Here is a 27,282-nt window from a genome sequence, read left to right as displayed (position 1 = left end):
AAGATGTGCTGCCTACGCTGTCAGCGTGGCATGGCCTAGTCAGGCTCTATCCGGGACTTTTGCTGTGCCCCAGGAGGCAATTTGCACGAGATTGTTCCAGATGAAAGAGAAAGAAAGAACGGCTGAAGCCAACAACTTTCCACACCTGAGAGCCGATGCCACAACCTTCGCATTATGCCTGCAGTGTTTTATTCTGGGTACTTTTGCATGCCTACGATATTAGGCTTGGCACTGAGAGGCAGAACATTATTTCATCCAGTGGTACCTCATTGCTGCAAACAGCCGACCCCTTCCTCTGCAAGTGGCTGCAGATGGCTGCAGGTGGCAGCACTGCAGAGGTCAGTAGAAAAGCTACGAACTACAAGTTATCTCCAAAATGTAAGCAGTTGCACTTGCCTGAGCTAGAGGGACGTGCTCTGCACGCCATCCCGTGAGTATGTCTGTGCTCAACCTACAAGCCAGGGCCTACACACACACACACACACACACACACACACACACACACACACACACACACACACACACACACACACACACACACACACACGCACGCACGCACGCACACACGCACACACACACACACACACTCACACACACACTCACACTCACGCGCACGCACACACACACACGCGCACGCACGCACGCGCACACGCACGCACGCACACACGCACGCACACGCACGCACACGCACACGCGCATATATATATATACACAGTAGCATCTATGCAAACCCTCTGCTGTAGGTAAAGAAGACTTCGCCCTACAGCACTAATATTAGTCACCGGCGAACCCAGTGTAGGTTTACGTTATTGGCTTGAATTTGGGCTTTATTCAGGGTCAGATCTGTGTACTTATTGTGCAATACACGGTTAACTGCTCACTCATTACCATTATACGATGTTTGCAGACATAATGACTATTCTATAATACTGCATAACGATCCGACCAATCTACTTGCGATCTAGAGCTCTTCGGAATATGCAATTTATATGCCGGAAAGTGCTCGACCAGTTAGAAGCTCCATAATGTAATTTGATACTGTAATAAATGTGTTTAGAGTGCCGTACTTCCGTCTCTGTTCAGCCTCAGAATACTATAATACATAGAGCAAGCTTCTATATGTGTAAGGGATGGAACTTCCGGTTCAGTGGCCCAAAGAGAATTGCTTGCAGACAAGTAAAGCCGCTCTAAGCAGCGTAAAGGATTGCGAAGTGCAATACTGAGGCACCTGCAAACTCCACACAACTACTCTCTTAACAACTATGTCCCATGCATCTAATCCCTTCCCTGGGAGTGGTGCACTTTTCTGTGGCACCCTCGAGGGAGGCATTTAGCTAAACAACTAGCTTAAACTTGCACATGTGTAATGTTTAAGTCTTGGGGATTACGTGCAACAGGGTGTGCTCCATATATTTATTGCCTATTTTCCATGCGTTCCTTCTTTAATCGTAGTCATCACAACGTAAGCTGAACTAAAGAAGTTAACCCAAGGAAAACACATGTCGGTCGCCTTTCTTGACCTGTTCACAGCGGCCCCAAAGCCACCGTCGCCTTGTAAGCTGTCGCTCCCTTTCTTCTGGCTCTGTTTGTGTTCTCCTCGTTCCCTCCCTGGAACCTTTGCGGAGACGCTTGAGAAGACATATTTTGCTCCGCTCCCGCTGCTCCGCAAGCGGCGAAGAGAATACGTTGGGCGTAGTGTGCAGGAAGGAAGCCGCGATGTCGGTCGCCACCGGGTGGAGAGGAGAGGGCAGAGAAGGGGGGGGAGGTACATCCCAGAGACACGACAGCGTTCATAACCGCCGCCACGACGCCGAAGTCGCGCACGCGGTATTTTTAGTGATGGAGCCAGGTTGCGGCGCGCTGCAGCGAGCAGCGCGGGGTCGCTCCGCTGGCGCATCAAAGATGGCAGCCGTCTTCTTTCTAAAAAAGAAAGAGCCTCCGCTACTACCTACTGGTGGGCCAAAGCAGCGGCCCTAACCTCTCGTGGTACCTCCTTGCCCGCACCCCGTACCTCTTTCCATTCCCCCGTCCAAGTCCTCGCTCCGATAGGCGCTTGCCAGTGTGTGCGTGTTTGCGCGGAGGCTGAGAGGCCCCCACGAACGTGAGTGAGTGCGTGACAGCGTTTGCGAGCGCCCTCAACTCGCGCGAAAGACCTACGGTGGGTGCACTGGCTCCGGTGCGAGAAGGGTGATTTGAGGAGACGCCACCCGGGGTGTGACTCAAGGCCTGCGATTCTTCGAATCGCTGCTGGCCGCCACCGCTGCCCTGGCAGCGAGCGCCGGGAGCTAGCGGCTGCCAGGACAGGTGCACGGGAGTATTGGGAATTTGCGGACTGACTGACGGGCGCCATCGACTTCCCTCGCTTCAGCGGTAGCGGCAACCGGCGTTGGTGACAACGTCCTCGCTTGACTACGCTGCCGTACGTGTTGTGGCATTTCCGCGTGCACCCGGAGACTGGGGCCTGTTTATTTTTTTTTCCTGTGACTGTTTCGCGTAGTTGTCTTGCGTGTTTGTGACCAATCATTCGAGCAATTCGCCATCTACGACTACGCTAATCATCGTTTCGCCAATGATGACGGAGACGAACCAGTGCGAGTCAGGCTTGTTTCACGCAGGAAATTGACAAAGATGCTTGTTTTCCTTGAAAAACGCATTGGTGTGGAACCCAACTTGAGAGACTCGTTAAATGGAAAATGAAAGTAGGTGGGAAAAGCGCGAGAAGACATAGAGGAATCGGCGACCTCATCTTGCGCGCGTGAGGCATCTCGCTTTCAGTGCGGATTACGAAGCCGACAACGACTGAGCAGAGAATGCGCGACGAGCACTGTTCAGTGCAAAGCTGGGCGTCTCCCGCCGAAGAGACGAGCAACCACGATGGAGAAGTTCTTCAGACAGAGATTAACAGTGCAGCGTTCTAGAAATAGGGATTAGGCGAAGGCCACACTTTTTCCCTGAGGAATGACTTCGCCCGCCTCCCACACACGCGGCCTCGTTAGCTTCAGTGAGAAATCGTGACATCGTTGTGTTCGCCAAAAGTTGGCCGTCGTTTCCTTCATTCACCTGCACAGGCTGCAGGATCTTGACAAACGAGAGCCATCACAACGCGGACAGAAGAAATAGGACGGATTCCTCCGTTTTCAATGTGGACGCCTTCGCCGTGTGCATTAATTGCTTGTTCTGCTTTGGTAGTGTTTCTTCAGAAACAAATTGTGGTGGCCCATGTCGGTTACTACGGTGTGCCTCCGACTGTTCGCGTCGGTAAGTAGCTATTTGTCCCCTGTTCTTTTTTTTTTCGAAGTAGAGTTGATTTTTTTCCTACCTTTCAGACAGGTGTTCCTTGCAAGTTTGTTTCCTAAAATACTGTACAATGCCCAAGTTAATGCAAGTAAAGCTAGTCCCCGTTCTTGTGTTCCCATCAGTAAAAGCTGTGAGAGAGGAAAGATGACTTTGTTCATGTGTTCTGACGAAACAAGAACAAATGAAAAAGGACGCTCTTAGGTCCGACGACGCCTGCACACATGTGAAGGTTCATATACATATATATTTATTTTTATTTATTTATTTCAATATTACTGCCAGCCTCTGGTTAGAGGCCTTAAGCAGGAGTGGTTACATACATGACGAGTAAGACTGAGTACAAGGTGTGAAGCGTGAGCATGATGAAATAGCACTTAATTTGAAAACATAAGCAGCGTGTCATTTGCGAGAACGTAGCAATTAGCGCTAACAATGTGAAATTATTCCAGAAGAAAATGTGAAATGCTCTTAGCGCCAAGCTGACAATCACTTAGGAGACAGAAAAACTAAACTAGAACAATATATGTATACCACGCGTGGCAAACGATTACAGAACATACATCCTGTAAGACAAATATAATGTGGTAGTGTGTAAAAATGTGTAGCAGTGGTCAGAAGCATCAGAAAACACGTGTGTTCAGTTATGTGGAAAGACAAGCCGAAAAGAAAAGAAAAAGGAAAGGAGGGCAGGGATGTACCTCGGTCATTTACACAATTTCTTGAAGCAGCTTTAAGAATGATTCGATGGTGTCGCAGGCAACCACCGCAGCAGGAAGTAGATTCCATTCCCTAATGGTTCGGGGAAAATATGAATTTCTAAACGCTTCTGTTTTGCACTGGTAATCTTTAAGCTGCTTAGCGCGGCTAGACCGAGTTGATCGACGAGCTAAAGGCTCGGTATACATGTCCTTGTCGATGCCAAATTTTCCATGATAGAGCAGATGCATGTACTTTAATCGTTCTTTAAATCGCCGTTTTTGCAGGGTAACCAGTTCTGCTGTTTCGAGCATAGCGCTTGGTGATGCATAACGGCTGAAGGAATTGAATACAAATCGTATCGCCTTTCTCTGAATTTTTTCTACCTTTTTTATGTTAATATCGCTATGTGGATCCCAGACGACGGACCCATACTCAAGAATCGGGCGGACGAAAGTTTTGTAAGCTAGTAGTTTTATCTCATGGGGTGAATTTTTTAAGCAACGCCTCAAGTAACAAAGCTTCTGCATGGCTTTCTTTTCTATGTATGACACGTGCTCATTCCACTTTAAATCCGAGCTGATAACTACACCCAAATATTTATAGCTTGTCACGCGGTCTAAAATATGCCCATCGATCGAATACTGGTTGTTTAAAGGGTGTCGTTTCCGCGTCACGGTCATCGCTACAGTTTTTTTCGCATTGATTTTCATTTGCCATGTGCTGCACCATGATTGCACTGTAGACAGCGAGGTATTTAACAGCGATTGGTCAGCGGGACAACGGATTTCTTTATATAAAACGCAATCGTCAGCAAACAATTTTATTTTAACTGGCAATTCCTGTGCAATATCATTGATGAAAATTAAGAAAAATAAGGGCCCAAGCACTGATCCCTGTGGGATTCCGGATAGTACAGGTCTTGACCGTGAATGTGTTCCCTCTATGTTTACAGTTTGCCGTCTCGAAGTAAGGTATGCTTGAATCCAAGAAAGAAGGGACTCATTTTTAAGTATAGGTTTCAATTTTATCATGAGTTTGGTGTGTGATACCCGGTCAAATGCTTTCTCGAAATCTAAAAAAATAATATCAATTTGCCCTTGCTCATCCAGAATAGCTGCGAAATCATGAATGGTTTCTAAAAGCTGAGTAGTAGTTGAAAGCCCTTTGCGAAATCCATGCTGCCTAGGGTCAAGAAAACCATGAAGCTCAAGATAAGCTGTTATATGTTTAAAGATGATGGGTTCAAGAAGTTTGGAACATGTGCAGAGTATAGAAATGGGTCGATAGGAAGAAAGCAGCGATGAGTCTCCTGCTTTTGGCACTGGAACAATCTTTCCAAACTTCCAGTCATGAGGCAACTCGGATAGTCCTAACGACTTATTAAAAATAACACATAAGAATTTAGAGCACCATTCGGCATACCGGAACAGGAATGTGTTGGGTATCGCATCGACGCCAGAAGATTTTTTTGTATCAATGTTAAGTAAAAGCTTTAGAACACCTTCTTCCGTTATTACAATATTACTAATAGGTGGAAAGCTTTGCAATGTCAAAAATATGGGTTTTTCACCATTATCAACTGTAAATACGGAACAGAAAAAGTTGTTGAGCGATTCTGCAACTTGTAATTTCTCCGACACTGTTTCACCATTAATGCAGAGGGAGGGCACGGTTTTTGATTTTGAAGAAAAATGCCGCCAGAATTTTGCAGGGGACGAAAGGAGAAATTGCTTCATAGTGACATTGTGGTAGTAGTCTTTTGCTTTTTTAATGCTTTGGCCTAATTGAGTGCGCAGCGCTGAAAGTTTGCGCATGTGACTGTCAGAGGGGTGCTTCTGCAGTTGTTTTCTTGTCTTCTTCGCCTTTCGTTCCAAGCGTACAATTTCTTTTGTTATCCATGGGCGGGTTTTGCGGACAGTGATTACTTTAGTCGGTACAAAGTTATTCACACATTGCAACACAAGATCTTTAAAGTATTGCCAAAGATCCTCTACTGAGCATAAAGCAGACTGCGAGAGGGAAACAAAGTTGGAAAAAGATAAGTCCAGAGCATCTAGTATGCGTACATCATCTGCTCGTGAGAAAACAAGCACTGAGCGCTTTTGATGCTCAACCCCAACGACATGGCCCAAACACATCGTAAGACATACCATTCTATGATCTGATATGCCGTTGACGACGCTAAGTCCCGTAACCTGAGCAAGCATACTTCTGCTAACTAAAAAAAAGATCCAAGATAGATTCTGAGTCGTTATGTATGCGTGTAGGTTGCTTTACTAATTGCGTTAGGTCATGATACATTAAAAGATCGACAAATGGTTCAGCGATTTGTGCACCTGGCTGGGGAAATTCACCGTCCCATACCACTGATGGAAAATTACAATCACCGCCCAGTAGTATATTGCAGGCTGAAGCTCTGCATGAGCAGAGAAATTCATTAAGTTGGTCGCTGAAAGTGCTGTCTGTGTTAGGAGGGCGGTAAAATCCCCCGATAATGAAAGTTTTGTTAATAGTATGCACTTTTGCGAGGACACATTCAACTCCAGGAATGTCTGCCAACCTTTCTACGTGCAAAGATTCCTGGAAAATGACGGCAACCCCGCCCCCCCTCGAAATTCTGTCTTTACGGAAGATTTTATAGCCGTTAGGTGCTATTTTTTTGTCACTGACATCAGGTTGCAGCCATGATTCTGTAATAATTACAATATGCGGCCTGTACGCAAGAATTATGCTTTCAAGCTCGGAGGACTTGCCCACTATGCTACGAGCGTTCAAGTTCAAGCACAAAAAACCGCGTGTGTCATTTTTATCGATTCATTGGTTTGCTGCCGCTGCATTTTCAGGTCTGCTTGAGAGGACCATCTTTCTCTGTTCACTTTCCCACTTGAACCATTCGCCGTCAACCTTAACTTTGTCGTAAACAAGTTTCACCTTCTTGCCCGCCCTTCTAGCGTCAGAAGTACTCTGCCATAGCATTTTCCTTTTGTACCTAGTGGCTGCCGAGAAGTCCTCCGAGATTGAAATAGATTTGCCCTTCAATTTGTAAGAATTCTTTAACACATTTATTTTTTCTCTGTGATCGAAAAATTTTACAATTACAGGACGCGTTTTACCATGCTGTTTTCGTCCTATTCTGTGTATTCTTTCAACTGAGCGGGCTTCAACAACTAAAATATCATTAAATATTGTCGCCACACGCGCTGAAGGACCGTTTGATTCATCATCATCAGGAACACCGAAAATAAGCAGGTTGTTTCGGCGACTCCGGTCCTCCAAGTCTATCAGCTTACGCTCCAAGCATATCACAGTTTTCTCAAGGCCAGTGATCTGGCTGGTAAGTTGTTTAATTAAAGAAGCCGATTCTTCAACTGTTGTTAGTTTTGACTCGATTCCGTCAAGTCTCTTCTGAATGTTATTCTGACCATCCCGTAACTGAGCCAAGAGTTCCGCAGTGGTAGGACCGGGATATATATATATATATATATATAATGTGTTACTGTTACATCTGATTCCTTCTTATGTAGGTTTTCATTTCTTTTACGCAGCTTTCACCTCACTCCAGAATAGGCTGTGCCTGAGCTCGTTAGATGCACACTGAAAGAAAGGTTTCCAACCGAAAACAGTGGCATGGACAGAACAGATGAAAAACACTACAGACCGCTGGACTAGCGACAGAACGTTTATAATTGGTCTTGACATTTTAAATAGCAAGAAACAACCAAAACTGTGCATTTGTTTTTGGCATGCTGAATTTCCGAAGCTCATAGACAGGTTTTGTGCAGGGGACATTCTTCTTTTTCTTTTTTATCACTATGATTGGTTGTGCACTGATGCGTAATTGTCCGATCTCGATGACCTCGGCATAAGTCTCGTGCCGTCAGCTTGCCTTTACTTTTTACCTAAAATACTGATGTGAAATTTCACGGTGCATTAGCCATTGCATTGATGAGAAACGAAATTCCAGGTGGGCACCCTTGTGAGCTCCCTCATCTTACTCTTAGGCATGCCGGTATCCTGCTCAGTGCTGGTGGAATGCGAGCTATATAAGAATGCTGCCAGGGAAACCGGTTGTTGCGATAACGAAGGCAAGTTGCCTTGTTAAAATGTTGGCTATAGACTGAAGATTCTACTCTCAAGCCACAGTTAATTCCCTGTGAGGCTAGTTTTTTTTCCTGCACGTTCTTTCAAACCATCTTCTTTGGAAGCAACACACAAAAGGAGAGTCTGTGAACCATCTGAGTACAATCTTCTCCTGTTAGCTTAGTGATACGTCATCAGGCGGCCCTTGCTTTATTTCTCTATAGGAGATTGAGATAACGTTGACCAGGTAGGCTGCTGCAGGTGGAAGTATTCAGTACGAATCATTAGCAGGTGCTAAGTAATCCTGCTATATTTCGGCTACCGGTATATCGGTTTGGAGGACAGCTCTTCGAGGTATAAAAAATAAAATATGTTATTGGAAAGTCACCTGTCGGGGCGTTGAAAAGAAGACCTAGAAGGACGATAGAGCGCTCTGTGAAATAATGGCCGTTTTTCGATTCACGTCGGCATTCTCAATCGAACATTCGACCATCCTGTGTAGAAGTAGCTCTGCGTACAAACACTTGCTTCATTTACATGCTCACGACACAATGGTCTTCATTCTTCGCTTGTTGAACACTTATGTATTCAGAGGCCAGTGGCACCCTCGACTGAAGGGCTCCGACCATCGCTCATTAAAATTGCTCGCTACAGTTATGGAACACACGCACACACGTGCGCGCGCACGCGCAAACGCACACACGCACACGCACACGCACGCACACGCACACGCACACGCACACACACACACACACACACACACACACACACACACACACACACACACACACACACACACACACACACACATGCCGCATTTTATTATACGGGCATGGAATCGGAATTTCAACCACCCGCCATGGTTACTCAGAGGCTGCGGTGTTAGGCTGCTGAGCGTGAGGTCGCGGGATCAAATCCCGGCCACGGCGGCCGCATTTCGATGGGGTCGAAATGCGAAAACACCCGTGTACTTAGATTTATTTCACTTTAAAGATCCCCAGGTGGTCCAAATTTCTGGAGTCCTCCACTACGGCGTGGCTCACAATCAGAAAGTGGTTTTGATACGTAAAATTCCCGAATATAATATATGATCCCAACCACGATCTTGCTCCTCTGCAGAAGATACGAAACGTGTCTGACATATTATGTCAATAAATTTATTAATTACCAGTTACGTTTTACATTCTAAATTCAAGATATGATCATGAAACACGCCGTAGTGGACACATCGTAAATAATTTTGACCATTTGGGATTTGTGTTGCAACCATTCCACGGTACACAGGTGTTGTTGCATTTCGCTCCCCTACGAAATGATGCCACCACGGCGGGGATTTGATCGCGCGACCTCGGGCATAGCAGAGCCGCAATACCGCAGCCTCTGTGCACCACCGGGGCTAGTACGTTAGGAAGTCTGAACGTCACTTTTCGGCACCTGTGAGAATATTACATTGGGTACTGTGAAAGTAAGCACTTCCCGCTCATCACATTACTGTGGGCCGACAATGCCATATTCAACGCCTAAAACGTACATGGCCCAAGGAAGCGGCTAAATCCAAGGCAGCCTACACCTTCCACGCTTGATCAAGAATGATCAATAAATAATACAAACGTATCCATGCAGTCAACATTGCAGGCATATGACCTACTACGCTGTGCGGTCTCTTTAGCCCGCCATGTTAACTCTATGGCTGTGGCGTTCTGATGCTGAGAATGAGGTGGCGTTTTGAATAGGCGTTGAGCCGGAGTTCATGTTGGTGTCCCAGCGATGGCTTAAACCCTTACAACCCTAACAGGTGGCAAGCGCCACAGAGAGTCCGTGGGCTATATAGGGTGATTCGACTTTGTGTTTGTGACGTTGCGGACTGCAAACGCAGTGACTGGCAATATGTCAAGCTTCCACATCGTGTCCCTCTGCAAGCCAGTAGACGAACGGACTGGCTGCAAAGCTTCGAACTGCCGTTATCCGATCGGCGCGAGGATTTGCGCGAATATGGTCATCACTTTACACCGGAAGATTACTAACGCAATAGCGTTTTGCGAGTCCGGCATTAGGGTAAACGTAAGTGCAAGGGAACAGGGCCTGGCCGTGTCTCCTTGCGTGTCGTTTAATGGGATGAAGAGACGCGCAAATGTGAATGGTCTGCACGGTGCAGCCGCCTGGTGGCATAGAGCTCAACCAGACACAGCAGCAGTAACAAAATGTATTCTTTGCTGCTGGTATAAATTTTTCGCAGGAGTGTATTCGTTAATGCGTTGTTTTTGTAAATGCTCAAAATGTTTTACACTTGGTTAAAGAAGTATTAGCTCTTTCTTTGTCTGGTTAAGCTCTGAGCCAACGGGTGGCTGGGCCGTGGAGACCGATCAGGCAGCTCGCCTACGTCTACGCTAAAGTTCCTTCATCAGCTTGAGGTTATGCCTCCACCGTTGGGTGGAAACGTTCAGCTAGCGTGTTATTACCGCAATACCAGACACGTTCGGTACTGCGACAGAATGCTCGCAACGCACGCTGCTTCGATAGCTCACGCTTGGGGTCGACGGCCAAACGGCTAGCTGAGCGGTTTCGCGGGGGCGTGGGCGGGCTCCAAAACAGCCGGAAGTGGACGATGTGACGTCGCATCGTGACGCAGAACCAGTGAAGGCGGAGCTTAGCCACGATCTCCAGGCGAACGAGTTGAGGAGGAAGAGCATGGCTAGGGAGGAGGGTTACTTGTTATCGCTTGTAGGTCCATTAATACGTAACGCTTCACTTAAGTTGTGGTGTGAATGTTCCACTTAAGCTGTACCCTACGCGTCTACAAAATTTGTCCGAACCGTTTCAGGGGCACCTTAACAGATAGAACGACAGAAACGGTTTATTCGGCTGTCTTGCAAACTACTCTGCGACTTTTTAATTAGAATTTTTTCTTTACCTTCGTTGCTTCAAAAGTTGGTTAATTAAAGTTGACTAATTACCTCATTAAGCTAAATACAAAACTAGCGTGACACGTTACGTGTAAAAGTGAGCAAAGTGCATTTGGCCGCGTCGTCTTAGAGTGCATCGGCTTATTTTTAATATCTCCCTAAAGTTAGCTGAAAGAGTCAGTGGAACGGGCGTCCCACATAATTTGAGCTGGACTTTAAGCCGCGATGCCACGTAGGTGAACATAACCAACATCGTGTTCTTGTGAGGTCAAAACGCTCGAGTCTAAAGCGAACGGCTTTGGTAGCACTTTCCTAGCACGAGCAAACGCGAATTCAGCATGCTTATTTTTAGAATTTGATAGATAATCGTAATGCCTAATATCATATTCACCTTTGGCTCGATTAACAGTACGCTTAGATACACCAGCGTGGAAATGATACTCCTACCAATTTGTCTGGCTCTGATTATGGAGAAGCCTTTTCCAAGCGACTTTTTTTTCTACAGTCCCGCATACACTCATCATTAAGCGATAACCAATTCAGATTGTTTCCGGGAACCATCAAGAATTGAGGAATTGGTTGAAGCGATTTTCTTGTCATTGGTATTGGCAAGTTTCGAAATAGCTGAACGCAAGGGACTCTTACATTCATTGTGGTTCACAAATGTGCGTGCCTCGTATTCTGAAGAGGTTATTGGACAAATAATTTCGAATGACGCAGGAAGATAAGCTCTGTCGGCTGCTGAGTCAACCGCTACCCACGACGAAACATTGAAGCCAGTGCTACAAAATGTCAACTCTAACACTGAAGGAAAGTAATCTGTAGTAAATGTTACTTGTTCTGTGTTCTGACATGAAAGGTGACTATCAGTAGTGCACTACCATAGTCGCTTACCACAAAAATCTGTTTTTAGCACCCGCGACACGTTGTGCGAATTAAAATGACCTGCAAAAAAAATTGTTTTCTACAGGCAGACACAGCCCCATCAAGTTAACGCGTACCTTGCTCACCGGTGGCGAAAAAATCATTTATAATTGAAAGTGAATGATACTCTCGGAGACATAAATCTATCGTCAGAATATCGCAGTAGGAATCCATGATTTGCAAAGAAATTTTCGCCTTGTAGCAAATTTTACTGGAAACAAGTATCAGTAATTCTCCACTTCGCGAGCCTGAAGTGAACATTTTTCTCTGGTGAAAACCAAGTTTCTTGAGGACGTATGACATCTGGGTTAAGTTGATTAGATATGCAAGATCTGTTAAAGCTCAGAATATAAAGCGACCGTTCCACTGCAGTCCTTTCAACTGTCCAGTGGCGTTGATCGTACAGCAGCGGCAACTGCTGCCTTCAGAATAATTTCTTTAATCGTAGTCTTCGCTGATGGCCTGCGCTATCCACGCGCATTCGAGCACGTAGTCTTCCCTTTCCACATACTTCGGATGGACGGCGTCCACGGTGGCCGCGGAGTCTCTTAGTGCCCTGCACTCTTCGATTTGCCATTATATCTGTGATGTATGACTTTAGAAGATGGATGCTAGTCGGGTGATTGCTTATGCAAGCGAACACAGGCCTTTTATTTGGGCAGTTGTGGGCGAAGTGACCCTTTTCTTTACAGTTATAACATGCCAGCTGATCTCTCGATTGTAGCTCTTCCGAATTATTTCTGAGTTTATCTCTACCCATCTGGGGTGATTTCGCTATGCCTTCGGTGCGCGCCGAACTGCGACTATAGTGTCATCTAGTTCTTACGCTGTGGTTTCTTGCCCTCTAGGGTAAGATGTCGGCCGTGGGAAAAGCGTTTAATAGTACTTTGCGCTACTGCTTTGCGGCCTTAAGCCACGCCTTTCCACATTATCGTCGGCCAGATGTTCGGCACTCTTTACAGAGACACCTTCCTCCCTGTCCTTAAGCCAAAGGCGCACATTATACGTCAGGGTCTCATATAACTGCTCTAAGCAGATCACATCTGACAGCTTACTGACGTTATCCGACCCTGCTTCTTTCACCCACTCTGGCAAAGTATCCTCTAGTCTACATGTACACTCAACAAAGCTTTCGTTAGGCTTCTTTCTTTCCTGTCGAAATCTCCTCCGAAATTTCTCTGTGAAAAGTTTGTACTTTGCCAGCGAACTCGACTTCACTGAATTGTATACGCTTGCATCTGCTGCGTTCAGTCGGGCAAGGACTTGCGCAATATACCGTCCGTGATATCGCACAATTCCATCGAACCACCTCTCCGATGTTGTACCTTCACCTCCACCGCCGTTCCCAGGGTAGCATTCGGCATTGGCCCTTTTCATCAATAAGTTCAGGTTGTCAGGTTCAGGTAGAGGGGTCGTTCGATGACCCGTCAACAGTTGGCGTCAACGCTGCGTTGACTTCTGGATAGGCGCTCATTAATTGGTAGGGTTGCCTCATGGTAAACGTCTAATTATTGTTCTTAGCCTTGTGGAGATGTAACAAGAGGCATTTCATTTCAACATATATTTTTGATCAGAAGAGGTGGCTATAAACAAGTGCCGCAGCTAGCGCCTTATCGCTTCGCAGTCAGGCATGGGGAATCAACACCAAAGAACCACGGCTTCTCTGTTCTGCTCTTTCCGCTTCAGCCTTTCATTTCTAGCCTGCAGCATTTCATGTTATTGATCCTTTTCACGGCGATCCCGTGGCCGCTGTCATGTTTGATCACGTGGTGACACATCCATTGCTTGTCCCAACTGCCTCCGTGGCCTACGCGTTTACAATGGGTGTGCATGATGCAAGTGCGACCTAGCAAACCTCTGTATCGGGAGGTATCGTAGACGGTGACTGGGTTGACAACACGAAGCTTTGGCCACAGCTTCAGAGAGCAGACAAAAGTGCTCTCAGAGCTGATTAAGCTATGCCTGAACAGCGTGGCCAGCGTATATGGTGCTTGTTCTAGAAGCGTGGCTAAATATGTATTCCTGCTTCCAGGCTTTCCGCTCCTGAGTCGAACCAGCATTAGTTTTTTTTTCCTCTTCGTTCTTTATTTGGGAAATGTTTTGAAGCAGCCGCTGGTCACATTTCGGATTCCGTAAATTTCTTTGGAGCGGTGACTATCTGATTATTTTCTGCCTAATCGATCACGGGTGTACTTAGTTCCGATCGATTTGTTCTTGCTGCGCGCAAGGCTTGAAATGTAGCTGTTGTGCACACTATAATACCTTGTACCAAAGGTGTATAATCACTAGTAGCTCACTTACTCTTGTGGACCGTCACGAGACATCCAGCTTTGAACTTTCGTGCGCTATTGGTGTGGTTTGTCATTTATTGTACGTATATGGTGCGCATATATTCAAGTGTGTGCCCATTCACTTATTCACACGTTGGTTAAAGGGTGGGCACAAGATTTTGTGCCAGTTGGGGTAGATGTGTTTAGATACTGTGCGCGAAATGCGCTATGACAGGAAGTGGCGTTACCCCCTTTCTCAATGTTTAAGGATCAGTACTCACTCTTGTCGACGTTCCAGAGCTGAAACACTTTCTTTTATGGGTGTGCGAATATTCGAAATTTCGAATACGAATCGAATATTATCCTTATTCGAAGCGTATTCGATTCGAGAAATGCATATTCGTAAATTCCCGAATATTCGAGGGCGGCCGCATAATGGTCGAAACGGCGACTATTCGGACAGACTGTGAATAATTTAGCAATTAACGAATTATATGCTTGCTCCACATTCTCCTAAAAACATGTTTCTTCACTGAGAGCTCCACATGATCGGCTCATTATCTGTATGCTCTGCATCAAGATGGCAAGTTGGGCCAGTCTGTTGGGATTCATAGTAAGGTTCGTTACAGCGCAACACAAAACAAGGACAAACGAAGGTGCCAAACGACGACACAGCGTTACAGCACTGTGATCTTAAGTGCTGTAACGAACCTTACTATGAATGTGTACGCTCTGTTCCGGTCTATCTGCATCAGGCCCGTGAGACATGATTAGTTTCAATTTTTTTTTTACCAAGCTTTATTCCAGGGCTCTTTCATAACAGTATATGATGTACTTTCGGGCTTTGTAAGTATGCGCAATAAGATATGCACCTAGAAAATGTTACCTGGACAAATGTTGTCCCAGTGCATAGAGAGCCCTTACTTTCTGAACATGTTGAGCAGTCAATTTTCCTTCGCGATAATCTGTAACAAGCGTTTACCTGACAGAGCATTACCTGACATTACCTGAGTGGATTACCTATAATGAGTGCCTCTTTAACCTGAAGCAGCCTCGTAAAATGAAATATTATTTTTAAAAGGGTAATAAAGCGATTGTTACCTAGTTTTGCAATTTTTGAATTCTACACATATATTCGATATTCGATTCGATATTCGAAGACAGTTTTTCGCCTTATTCGTATTCGATTCGTATTCGAAAATTTCAATATTCGCACACCCCTACTTTCTTTGAAGGCTAGCGGTAGAACGCTGGTCAATGAGCAAGTTTCTCTATTCAGGAAGGAAGCCGTACATATCGAAGTGCCGCTAACACATGCGGACAGTTGTAGCAATGGTCAGTGAATTTGGCCGCACTGATTCATTCCAGCCCTTAATATGCCAGTCACTATTTTTGCTGCAAACTACTGCACGCGTCTTCAATTTGCACGATACAATCCGGCATGACTAGAGCATTGTGCGTTACCGAAAACTCAATTACATTTCCGACAGCTGATCACACAGAAGCAAGGTGGAAGTGCTAATGGCTTCGCATTCGTGCGCTGTCGCTGAGGCGAAGTGCGTTGCACCCCCAAAAGTGCTATTGCATTGGTCTATAACAAACTGCTCGGTAAAAAGGGTCAATATGATTCACTTTGGTTCTGGTTTACATGCGTGCGTCGCCATATCACAAACCGCTAGCACTAAGTCTTGAGGGAAAGTTTCCACAAGCACTGGCCCTTGGTTCATTTCATAATGCCGCAGGTTTTGAAGGAAGCATCTCAATTTGGATGCCCACTGTGACAACCTTCATTTTCTTCAGCGCTTTCATTTTCCCTGTCATGCAATGACAGGGCTAACATTTTTAACATGTTTGAGTTTATTTACGCACGATAAGTTACGTCGCTGTCACGTACAAACATACAAAAATATAAAAAAACTGCGTTGTTGCAGGCACGGGTAAGAGCTTGATTGTCCGCATTTACGAGCGAAAAAAGGCATCAGAGTGTCGTTTAGTTTGTCATTCATGCTGCGAAAATACACCTGATTGACCTGTTACGGAGTACACCACAAATATCTCCCACAAGCCCCAATATCATTCGAGACATAGGGGAATAATATAATTTCATTCTTGTATTTCATACCTCAGTAACATCGCTCCACATCCGCGCAATTTTGTTTGAACGAAAGAATACAACCTCTTCTAATTTGCTCTAGCCTTATCTGCACGCCTCTCAGGTGCAACATAAATAGAACAGTCAATAGCGGGAAATCGCGGCGCAAGATTTTCTGAATGTCTCCTGTCTCGGTGCTAGCTAGCCTTTTCTGCGCTCTCTGTAATTCCTTATTCTCGCCTGTTGACGTTAGTAGCGTTTTCTTGCTATCCCCCCAGGGCCCCTCTTGGGTAAACATTTTCACAAAAAATTGCCTTTGCGTTGTCATAGGCTTCACAAATATCCACTAAAGTTGAGTATAAGGGGTGGTCCATTGTAACATAGCAGAGTGTGGGTGTAGGCCAGTTTGCGATTCATAATTTTGGGGAGCTGCCACAAGCAAAACACGAGAGTTGCAGGAAGGGAAAGCACAAAGCAGTGCTCATGACTGATGATTTATAGAAACGAATGCCAAGCTTATATAGATAAGACACACGTGTGCATCCAAAAAACAACGTAGGAACCAATAACAAACACAAAGTAAGCTTTAACCAGCGTGCGCTACAAAAACTAAGGTAAACGCTCACAGACTATACTGACGCACCGTACACGTGCGTATCACATGGAAAGAAACAAAAGTTATTTGTGAGAAACCGCAACTGACGGCGGAACGCAATCACCATCGTTAAAGCGTCGCATGGCAACGGCCTCTACAATCTCTCCTTTCAAGTGGCCATTAATTCCGCCGATAATCTCAGTCTGAAAACAAAGAGCAGCCCAAGCCACTACGGCGATGAAACGCAGCATACAAATTCGCACGTGCCTTGCACGACACGTGTCAAATATACTCCACTAAAGTGCGGCGCACACTACATTGGACAAACCGGTAGGTGCTGTTACGTTTCGCCTACGACGCGCGATATGGCCGGCGCGGATGCAACGGACGTCGGGGCTTCGTTTAAAGCGTCGGACATTTTGGCCCGTTCGGAGCGGCCGCGACGCATCCCCGCCGAGCGCGTCCCGGCATGTTCAGTGCCACGTGTCTTTGTGTGTGCGTGTGTGTGTGTGTGCCCACGCTTGTCAAAGTGCGGCAGCCGGGGAGAGGAGCTCCCTCAGTGTGAAGCGAGGAGGTCTGACCGGCGCCGGCCCGGCTGATGCGTCACCTCCTTGTCTCTACATGTCTCTCAGTCCGTCCGTGCCTCGCTGTCACGTGGTGTCAACACGTGACCTTCCTTCTTGCCCGCGACGCCAAGAGTATAAAAGCAGCTGCTCCCGGACGCCAGGAGAGAGGCTCCGATTTCTTCTGTTGAATAACGTGCTCTCCCGTCTCTCTACTTCGGTCGACCTGACCGCCCGCTCTTTGCGATGCTAGAATAGACAAGTTGTTCTGTTAGCAGTCGCCCCATGCTTTGCTGGGACCTTCGGATGCTTCCAGTGTGCCCCAGGCCGCCAGGCCAACGCTACCCTTGGGGCTTGCGACCCATTTGCAACAACGGGCGCCAACGGTCCGGTTGCAACAACGGGTGTCAGCACTGAGGTTCCAACAGCTGGTGGCAGCGCTGACATTCCAACAGCCGGTGCCATCGGTGCGGTCCAAACAGCTGGTGGCAGCGGTGGGATCGCGACAACGGAGGCCAGCAGCGAAGATATGCGGTTGACTGTATGCTGAGCAGCACAACGACCATCCGGGAGCAGTGCAACAAACCCTGTGTGATGACTGCATGGTTGCCTGCAGCGGAACGACTGCGCTGAATTCTTGGCTGCGAGGTTTGGTGAGTGCGGGACTTTCTTCTTCTGAGTTTTGCCAGGCTTTTGTTAGTGTCAGAAACAGAGCTGGTAATTGTGGTTGTCGTTGCTGCCGGGTTAGTTTGCGGCAAGACAATAGTAGGCAGTAGAGAAAGCAGCATTCAGAGCAGCCATGGATTTGAAGTCGTTGCGCAAACCGAAATTGTTGGAGCTTGCAAGAGAGTTGGGTCTGGATGTCTCAGACAAACTCAGAAAACCAGAACTGCTGAGGGCTGTTCTTGAGTTAGAAGCTGAGGATGACGAGCTGTCGGAATGCCTTGAGACCATTGAGGAGAGGGCTAAAGGACAGGAGCTCGAACTAAGAGAACAAAAAGAGAATGAAAAAGAAGAGCGCGACCGTCAACACGCTTTGGAAATGAAGCGTCTCGAGGTAGAGATGGAACGCGCTCGTAATGGAAGTCAGGCAGACGGTGCAGGAGAACGAGTATTGTTCAAAATGACTGACCTGATGCGGCCGTTTAAGCTTGGAGAGGACATTGGTTTGTTCCCGGTTAACTTTGAGCGAACGTGCGAGAAGCAGGGGTTCTCTCGGGAAACGTGGCCACAGCGCTTGCTCACTTTGTTACCCGGCGAGGCGGCCGACGTAGTCGCTCGCTTGGAGAGAGAGGAGGCAGAGGATTTCGACAAAGTGAAATCGAGTCTGCTAAAAAAGTATAGGCTGGCAGCGGAGGCGTTCCGTCGGAAGTTTCGAGAAAATGAGAAAGGCAAAAGTGAGTCGTATACAGAGTTTGCCTACAGGCTTATGTCAAACATGCAGGAGTGGCTCAAAGAAGAGAAAGCGTTTGGTGACCACGAGAAAGTTCTGCAGTGTTTCGGGCTAGAACAGTTTTATAGTCGGTTACCTGAGAACGTGCGGTACTGGGTCTTGGACAGGCCAGACGTTAGTACGGTGGCTAGAGCTGCTGAGCTAGCCGAAGAGTTTGTGACGCGTCGGGCTCGCGGAGCTAAGGACGGTCAAAAGGGTGAATTTGGCTCCAAGTTTGAGAGGCCGAAGTTCACGCCCATGAGAGCAAAGGGGGACACACGTAGTGCGGATGCGAGTGAAAGCAGTCCGACCGAACGTAAGGAGACGGCGGCAGCCGAAGCCGAACGCAGAAAGCCGTTCGAGACAAGGCAAGCGCGCGTGTGTTATACGTGCCAGAAGCCGGGTCACTTTTCGGCGCAGTGTCCGGAAACAAAAACAAAAGTCGTGTTTTTGTCATTATGCAGCACTGACGAGAACATGAAGCTTCTCGAGCCTTACATGCGAGACCTCCTCGTGAACGGGAAAGAGTGCCGAGTGCTTCGCGATTCCGCAGCTACAATGGATGTAGTTCACCCCTCTTACGTAGAACCCGATATGTTCACGGGCGAGTGCGCATGGATCAAACAAGCCGTGGAAGCTCATAGCGTGTGTCTGCCCGTAGCAAAGGTGCTTATTGAAGGTCCTTTCGGAGCACTTGAGACGGAGGCGGCAGTGTCATCTATGCTGCCCCCCCAGTACCCGTACCTATTTTCGAACAGGTCCGATCACCTCCTGCGCGAGAAGGGGATTTTGTTTGGTGAGGCTAGCGTTCAGGCCTTAACCAGATCGAAGGTTCGGGAGCTCGCTGCAAAGGCGGTAGTTGCGGGGCCGACGTTGTCGAACGATGAGAAAGGGTCAGAGGCGCAGCAAGCTGATATTCAGAGCACGCCCAAGCTGAATAAAACTGAGCCTGTAGCGTTCAAGGCACCAGATACTGGAGAGGAAATGCCCGATGCGGGAAAGCTAGAAGAGCTATCTGCAGATTTGCTCATCGCGCCTACGTCAGACGGACTTAATAGGTTGCTAAAAGTCAGCCGGTCGGCTTTGATAGCCGAGCAAAAGAAGGATGGCAGCCTAGCAAACATACGCTGCATTGTCAAGGAAGGTATCGCCAAGAAAAATGCTCGCTTTGTGGAAAGAGGTGGGGTGCTGTACCGGAAGTATCTAGACCGCAGGGGAGTGGAGTTCGATCAGCTGATCGTGCCTCAATGCTATCGTCAGGATCTGTTGCGCTTGTCGAATGGAGGTTCGTGGTCCGGACACCTAGGAGTTAAGAAAACTAAGGACCGTCTCTTGCAAGAATACTATTGACCAGGGTGTTTTCGGGACGCAGACCACTTTGTGAAGACATGCGACACCTGTCAGCGGGTGGGCAAACCAGGGGACAAATCGAGGGCGCCGTTGAAGTTGGTACCTATCATTACGGAGCCTTTTAGACGGCTCGTTATTGATACAGTGGGACCTCTGCCGGTAACAGCCACGGGGTGCAGACACATTTTGACTGTGATCTGCCCAGCGACAAAGTTCCCTGAAGCAGTGCCGCTTAAAGAACTCAGCTCAGTTGAGATAGTCAGTGCACTACTGTCCATATTTGCGCGAGTTGGTTTTCCTGCGGAAATCCAATCAGATCAGGGCACAGTGTTTACTAGCGCTTTGACGACAGCCTTTCTCGAAAGGTGCGGGGTAAAGCTGTTACACAGCTCAGTGCACCACCCCCAGTCGAATTCCGTTGAGAAGCTCCACTCCGTCATGAAGCGCGTGTTGAGAGCATTGTGGTTTGAACAACAAAGTGACTGGGAGCTGTTTCTGCCTGGGGTGATGTTTGCATTACGGACCGCGCCGCCTGCGGCTACGGGGTTTTCGCCAGCTGAGCTGGTGTACGGTCGCTCGCTGCGATCTCCGCTTCGCATGCTTCGAAACGGATCACTGCCCTCTCCAATGGCTGCAGACTATCTCTTCCACAAATGGCCGCCTCCTGCACTGGAGCCTCGCTTTACAATAACATTCCTTTGAGGTGCGTTACAAAAAGGGGAGTCTCAACGGTAACGCCGATGGCTTAAGTCGAAGCCCCTAACGTGGGAATCAGCCTAAAAATTGTTTGTTATTGATGTTTTTCTTCCTGAGGCAGGATTTTTAACATATTTCTTTTGTGTAGTGTTTCAAAGTGATGATGTGCTTTCTAGTGCAATTTTCCGATTTGTGGACGCCTTCTGAGTGCTGCTATAGACTACTGTAAGGAACTAGGCAGTAGTATAAAAGGGGAAAGAGCCTGGCATGGCTTAGTGAGGGTTGTGCCGTGCTTGCTGACTGAGCGGCTGAGTTTCGGCGCAGTTCTAACGCTTGCTGGGAAAGAGAACAAAAATGGCAACTCTCCTGAAGTCACTTTGCAGTGTCCTGTGTGAACCTGCACGTGAGAACGAGGCCTTCTCGGTGCGCTGCGCTCAAGAAACCCCGAGGGACGACCGACTTCGGTTATGAGCATCATCGAGCGACATCCCTCCGGACAGCGGATGCAGTCCCCTGACCATCGGGATCTCCTTCCCCCGGCGGGGCGGTCTGTTACGTTTCGCCTACGATGCGCGATATGGCCGGCGCGGATGCAACGGGCGTCGGGGCTTCGTTTAAAGCGTCGGACATTTTGGCCTGTTCGGAGCGGCCGCGACGCATCCCCGCCGAGCGCGTCCCGGCATGTTCAGTGCCACGTGTCTTTGTGTGTGCGTGTGTGTGTGTGTGCCCACGCTTGTCAAAGCGCGGCAGCCGGGGAGAGGAGCTCCCCCAGTGTGAAGCGAGGAGGTCTGACCGGCGCCGGCCCGGCTGATGCGTCACCTCCTTGTCTCTACATGTCTCTCAGTCCGTCCGTGCCTCGCTGTCACGTGGTGTTAACACGTGACCTTCCTTCTTGCCCGCGACGCCAAGAGTATAAAAGCAGCTGCTCCCGGATGCCAGGAGAGAGGCTCCGATTTCTTCTGTTGAGTAACGTGCTCTCCCGTCTCTCTACTTCGGTCGACCTGACCACCCTCTCTTTGCGATGCTAGAATAAACAAGTTGTTCTGTTAGCAGTCGCCTCATGCTTTGCTGGGACCTTCGGATGCTTCCAGTGTGCCCCAGGCCGCCAGGCCAACGCTACCCTTGGGGCTTGCGACCCATTTGCAACAACGGGCGCCAACGGTCCGGTTGCAACAACGGGTGTCAGCACTGAGGTTTCAACAGCTGGTGGCAGCGCTGAGATTCCAACAGCCGGTGCCATCGGTGCGGTCCAAACAGTGCATTAACATTCGATTTCGTGAGCATGAACGTTCCCTGGGGGTTGCTGGAGGGTCGAACTTGGCTATTGATTGCCGTAGTTGCTTGGGCTGCTCACCTGTGTTTTGAAAGGCTGAGATTATCGGCAGAAAGAATGGCCTGCCGGAAAGAGAAATTGTAGAGGCAGTGGCCATGCGATGCTTTAACGATGGTGATTGTGTTAGCTCGCCGTTAGTTGCGGTTTCTCACAAAGAACATGTGCCTCAGATGACTGGGGCACACGTGTTCGGTGCCTCAGTAGTCTGTCAACGTTTGCTTAGTATTTTTACCACACTCCTGTTAAAGGTTGCTCTGCATTTTTTATGGGTTTTTACGTTGCTTTCTGGGTGCACACGTCCGTCTCATCTATAAAAGCTTGGCGTTCGTTCGTTCGTTTTAATAAATCATCAGTTGTTAGTACCGCTTCGTGTTGTCCATTCCTTCAAGTCTCGTGCTTTGCTTGCGGCAGCTTCCCAATATCACGGATCATTTAGTCTGGCCATTTTGACGCACTCTGGAATAACATGTAGGTTATTTTTTCACCGACCTATTCTAAAGGCTCCGTGTAACCTGCCAGTTTTTTGTTATCTCCTGCCCATGCCTAAAACCAACATTTTAGAGTTTGCATTCTTATCCTGTTTGCTTCAAAGGATATTGTGACCAGCCTGTATTACTCACTGCTAGTTTTATGTATTTTGTATATCACATTTTCATTCCGCATTCTTGCCATCTGGAATTTCCTTGTCCTGTAGTATAATTTAGGGACCTCGCTACAGTGATGCTTCACTTTGGTCTCTCAGTATTGACTAGCCTCATGCTTTAGAACTAGTTCCGCTTTGGCACTGTTTGTAAGTTATTCTTTGACCTGTTTACAGTCGATCGTGAGGCTGCTAAAGCTGAGTTGCTATTCTGCGTCAGCCTCAATATTGTGCCCCTCCTGGTTTGCTCCTTCACTGCTCTTGAATAACTCCACCTTATTTATTTATTGTATTTCATTACGCCATCCTTCTCAAATTTTTTCGCCTGGTCGTATTATATAGAGGTAGGCATATAAAATTCTGTTTTTTCTTTCATCCATATATCTCACGTGGTTTGACAGAACTTTCGGAGCACTTTTGATTTTCCAGACAACCAGCGATTATCGCGGTTGATTTTCTCCTGGATGAGTTTCTGAGCTGTCCTCCTTTCGATGGCACAATTTTTAATTTCGTCTCTTGATTTTCTGTACAAGGGTGCCGGCATCACGAACTATGAGCCCTTTTCAGCAAAGCTTGGCAAATTAATCCCTTGCAAGAGGGGCAAATTCTAACTTTATCTACACTCATGTGCTCCCTTCAATTTGCGATTGCACTGCACGTTATCGCGAAAGAAGGAGCAATTGTTCTCAAGTAGCACTGAATTGAATTTATGTATAAATTGTAAATTTATATATTGAGAATCCTTAGTTGGCTCGACACCGGAATATGTTCCAGCACTTACTGTGCCTACTGGAACGGGACAAGTAGTTTTCCCGTAGACGTGACATACGGCTAAGCAAATAATTTTCTTCATTATTTTGGTCTTAGGAGCCTTATGAAACAAAATTGATACAGTGTGTCCAAGCTAAATTTAGCCAGCGTTTAAAAATATGCGAATGCCACGTAGCTGGACAGACAGAACCAAGGTAATGTTGTTTGCCGTCGCTTGGAGGTACTCAGAGTATTTTTGTCATTCTACCTAGTTACATACTTAGTCCTGATTAATTAATCAGCTTCTGAAATATTATAGTTAGATCAAAAATGTGAATGAGAAAATGGTAGAGCAGCATGCAAAACTCCCGATACAACTTCGTATTTTTTAACACGTGCTAAATAAAAAGTGTTTTTCTGAGCATGAAAGAAGCCCGCGAATACACTCGCGAATAACGCTTTTATGTAACAGGTATTGAGCCATAGAAAGCTGTATCGGGAGTTTTCCTTGTCGTTCTACAATTTTCTCATTGACACTTTTAATTAATTATAACATTCAAAAAGCTGATTAATCAACTATTACTAATTATCTAATTATGTTAAATGAAAAAATAATTTGAGCATTATTAACCGACGGCAAACAACATTACTTTTGTTTTGTCCAGCTACATCGTATTCAAATATTTTAAAACTTTGGCTCAAGTTAGCTGAGAGACCCTTTATATGTTAAGCTTTAACACTTCACGTTTTACAAAAGTGGGGTCATAAGCGTTATACGCAGCATTGGCCAGTGAGCACCATGTACTCGTTGGGAGCATAATTCGCATTCCCGTTATACAGTACCGGTGCCTCACGCTACTAGATAAGCATAACGATGGGAAAGATAATAGTGGCACGTATACTTGTTCATCTTTTTCGGGTGACAGCTTTTCACCGTCTAACAAATGTTATCGCTCAGGCTGCTCAGGGACGCGTTCGCATGTATCGGAAGTTTCTTGAATGTTATCGATGGTTCTATCCACTGTCTGTTGTCACCGAACCTTATGTAATCTTATTTCATTGCGTGACGCGACATGTGTAGAAGTTTCTGGAAGGTATGCGGGCACCAGCGATTATTTCATAACCATCGATGGCTCATGTATAAAAGCCGACGTGCTTGACTTGCAGATCAGATTTAGAGGATCGCCGACCGTGTTCGCCGCTATCACTGTGTTTTGAGTGTAACTTGCTTTTATGGTCACAAGTTCGCCCAATAAAAGTTAGCTGCATCATTCACAGATTTACCGCTGTATTATTCACCGTCACTGAAACATATGACATCTGGTGGAGGTGCTGGTTACGTTCATGTACCGAACGTCCCCGCAAAGCCGTGATTCAAGCCCCAGCCACGGAGAGAACACCAACGTCGACAAGGACCTCTGCCTGAGAAGGCCAGGAAGTGCACGTCCACGAAAGCAGCTGCAATGACAGCCCCAGTATCCCCAATACCGATCATGCTGAAGTAGCCCAGGGGCGCCACCGACGTTCCGCAGTTCAACATGCGAGGACCCAGAAAGTTGGCTTGATACGTATGAAAGGGTCGCGACATTTATTAGCTGGAACAGCAACGGCAAGCTGCGACAAGTCTTTTTCGCATTGAAAGACGCCGCCCGGATGTGGTTTGAGAACCGACGTGAGACCGTGAGAACCTTAACGACGTCAGACCTGTTCCGAAGCAGCTTCCAGCAGACATTCACAAGCGTCGTACGCGAAGAGCGAGCCCAAGCTCACCTAGAAAGCCAAGTGCAGCTGCCTAATGAGACCATCGCGATCCTCACGGAAGAGATGAGCCGTCTATTCCCCCACGCCAACCCGGAAATGTCTGAGGAAAAAAAAGTCCGCCTACTCATGCGTAGTGTGAAGTAGGAATATTTTGCCGGAATGATACGAAGCCCACAGAAGACCGCCGACGTGTTTCTTCGCGAGGCCACCAGCATCGAGAAGACACTGGTAATGTGGAACTGGCAGTTCAACCGTCGCACGAACTCGACAAACTACGCCGGATTTCCATGACTGGCCACCGACGATCTGCACGACACTATCAGAGCAGCCGTGCGGGAGGAGCTTCTAAGCTGTTCTCTTCATCACAGCCTCAAGTGGCTTCAGTTGCCAACGTCGTACGCGAGGCGCTCCAAGGTGCTCGGGGAACCTCAATTGCAGAAGCCTCAGCCGGAATAGATGACTTACGCCGCCGTAGCCCGCCGTCACGTTCTCCCTCCGCTCCTGCACCAGGGCCCATTAACGCCACAGTTGCGTCATTGACCACCGCCGCCGCTAGCATGCCAAACCATGGCCCTGCGCAGCATTCCGAGAAAGACCGACGTTTGGGGAGCCCCCGACAACCGTCCGCTCTGCTATTACTGCGCAGAAGGCGGCCACATCTGCCGCCGATGTCCTTACGGTGAGTTGGCACTGCGAGGATTCGCCTTCAACGCACCGCACCCTCAGGAAGGCGAACGCCCTCTTGATATTGCCCACTACTTTGCCGCTACGCAGTGGAGCCATCGATGGCCCTACCGTTAGCCGTCACCAGGCCGCTACCTCTAGCCGCAGCGCTGTCAATACACTGGCCCAGCCCGGGCCCAGACCACCAGCCCATATCCGGAAAGCTAAAAGCCGAAACCGATAGAGGGGCGGTTGCAGTTCGTCTACCTGACTACGATCCTCTGGCGAATTGGCGAAGACGCCGAAGAGACTATGTCGACGACATAACAACGTCACATCGCCATCCCGACGAAGCGTGGAAGCAAAGAATGCACCGACCAAAGACTTGACGACGCGACATACCAGCCAAACGTCAACACGACGCAGCCGTGATCGGACGCCATGACCTAACTGCAACACAAGACAAAGAACAACCGACCTCCACGTACTTCGGGACGCCCATGCAGTCATCGCGTTAGCGGACGCAGGAGCCAACTACTCCGTGATGAGTGGACCCCTTACCGCCCAGCCGAAGAAAGTTAAGACTGCTAGGAAAGGCCGCACTACGAATCTCAGTCTTAAATTCGGATGCCTCGAAAACACATGATAACACCGGCTGGAATCGGGACGGGCAGAATCACCGTTCATAATGGCATTTTTCATGCCACCTTCGTTACCCTCCAACAGAGTTCACGAGACGTAATTTTCGGCATGGATTTCCGGAACCAACATGGAGCAGCCATCGCCCTGAAGCCGAAGTTGATAACGCTATCTGACGATCGAGGGACACCGCTGGAGAGCTCTCCTAGTAACCACGCCCTGAGTGTGCGCGAAGATCAAGTGAGCATACCGCCTCGCTCGAGCTTTGCTTTTTTCGTTGGCACCGAAATATCTGCTGATGTAGAAGGCGTCATCGAGGGCGACCAACGTCTACTTCTCGAACGTGAAATTTGAATCACGAGAGGGATCGCTCGACTTCATAGAGGGAAAGCGGAAGAATGTGCTAACGAACTTAAATCAGGAGTTCAAGCACATCAACCAGGGCAGGACGTACGAACACATCTAAGAATTTCTGGATACCAGCCATGCGTTCGTCCTTTCGTACTCAGCGGCATCTACCTCGACGATTATGGTTCCCGAATCAGACTTCGTCATATATCCAAGTCTCCCCCTGAGTAAACAGCAACAACTCAGA

The 27,282-nt window shown here is 47.6% G+C and overlaps 1 protein-coding gene across 2 annotated transcripts in view; it reads left to right on the top strand.

Annotated features, from left to right (window-relative positions):
• The first annotated feature begins 2,044 nt into the window (after positions 1-2,044).
• Positions 2,045-27,282, top strand: part of LOC135905790 (glutamate receptor ionotropic, kainate 2-like) — a 352,682-nt gene continuing 327,444 nt past the window's right edge. Inside the window, exon 1 of one of the 2 annotated variants that reach the window (XM_065436836.2) lies at positions 2,045-3,258. In XM_065436836.2, coding sequence (XP_065292908.2) covers positions 3,141-3,258 — 118 coding nt within the window. In that variant the 5' untranslated portion in view covers positions 2,045-3,140. The remainder of the gene's footprint in view (positions 3,259-27,282) is intronic. The other variant, XM_065436835.2, reaches the window with a different exon arrangement.

The sequence above is a fragment of the Dermacentor albipictus genome, chromosome 5, assembly GCF_038994185.2.
Source record: "Dermacentor albipictus isolate Rhodes 1998 colony chromosome 5, USDA_Dalb.pri_finalv2, whole genome shotgun sequence".
Taxonomy (NCBI): Eukaryota; Metazoa; Arthropoda; class Arachnida; order Ixodida; family Ixodidae; genus Dermacentor; species Dermacentor albipictus.
This window is presented reverse-complemented; position numbering and strand designations above follow the sequence as displayed.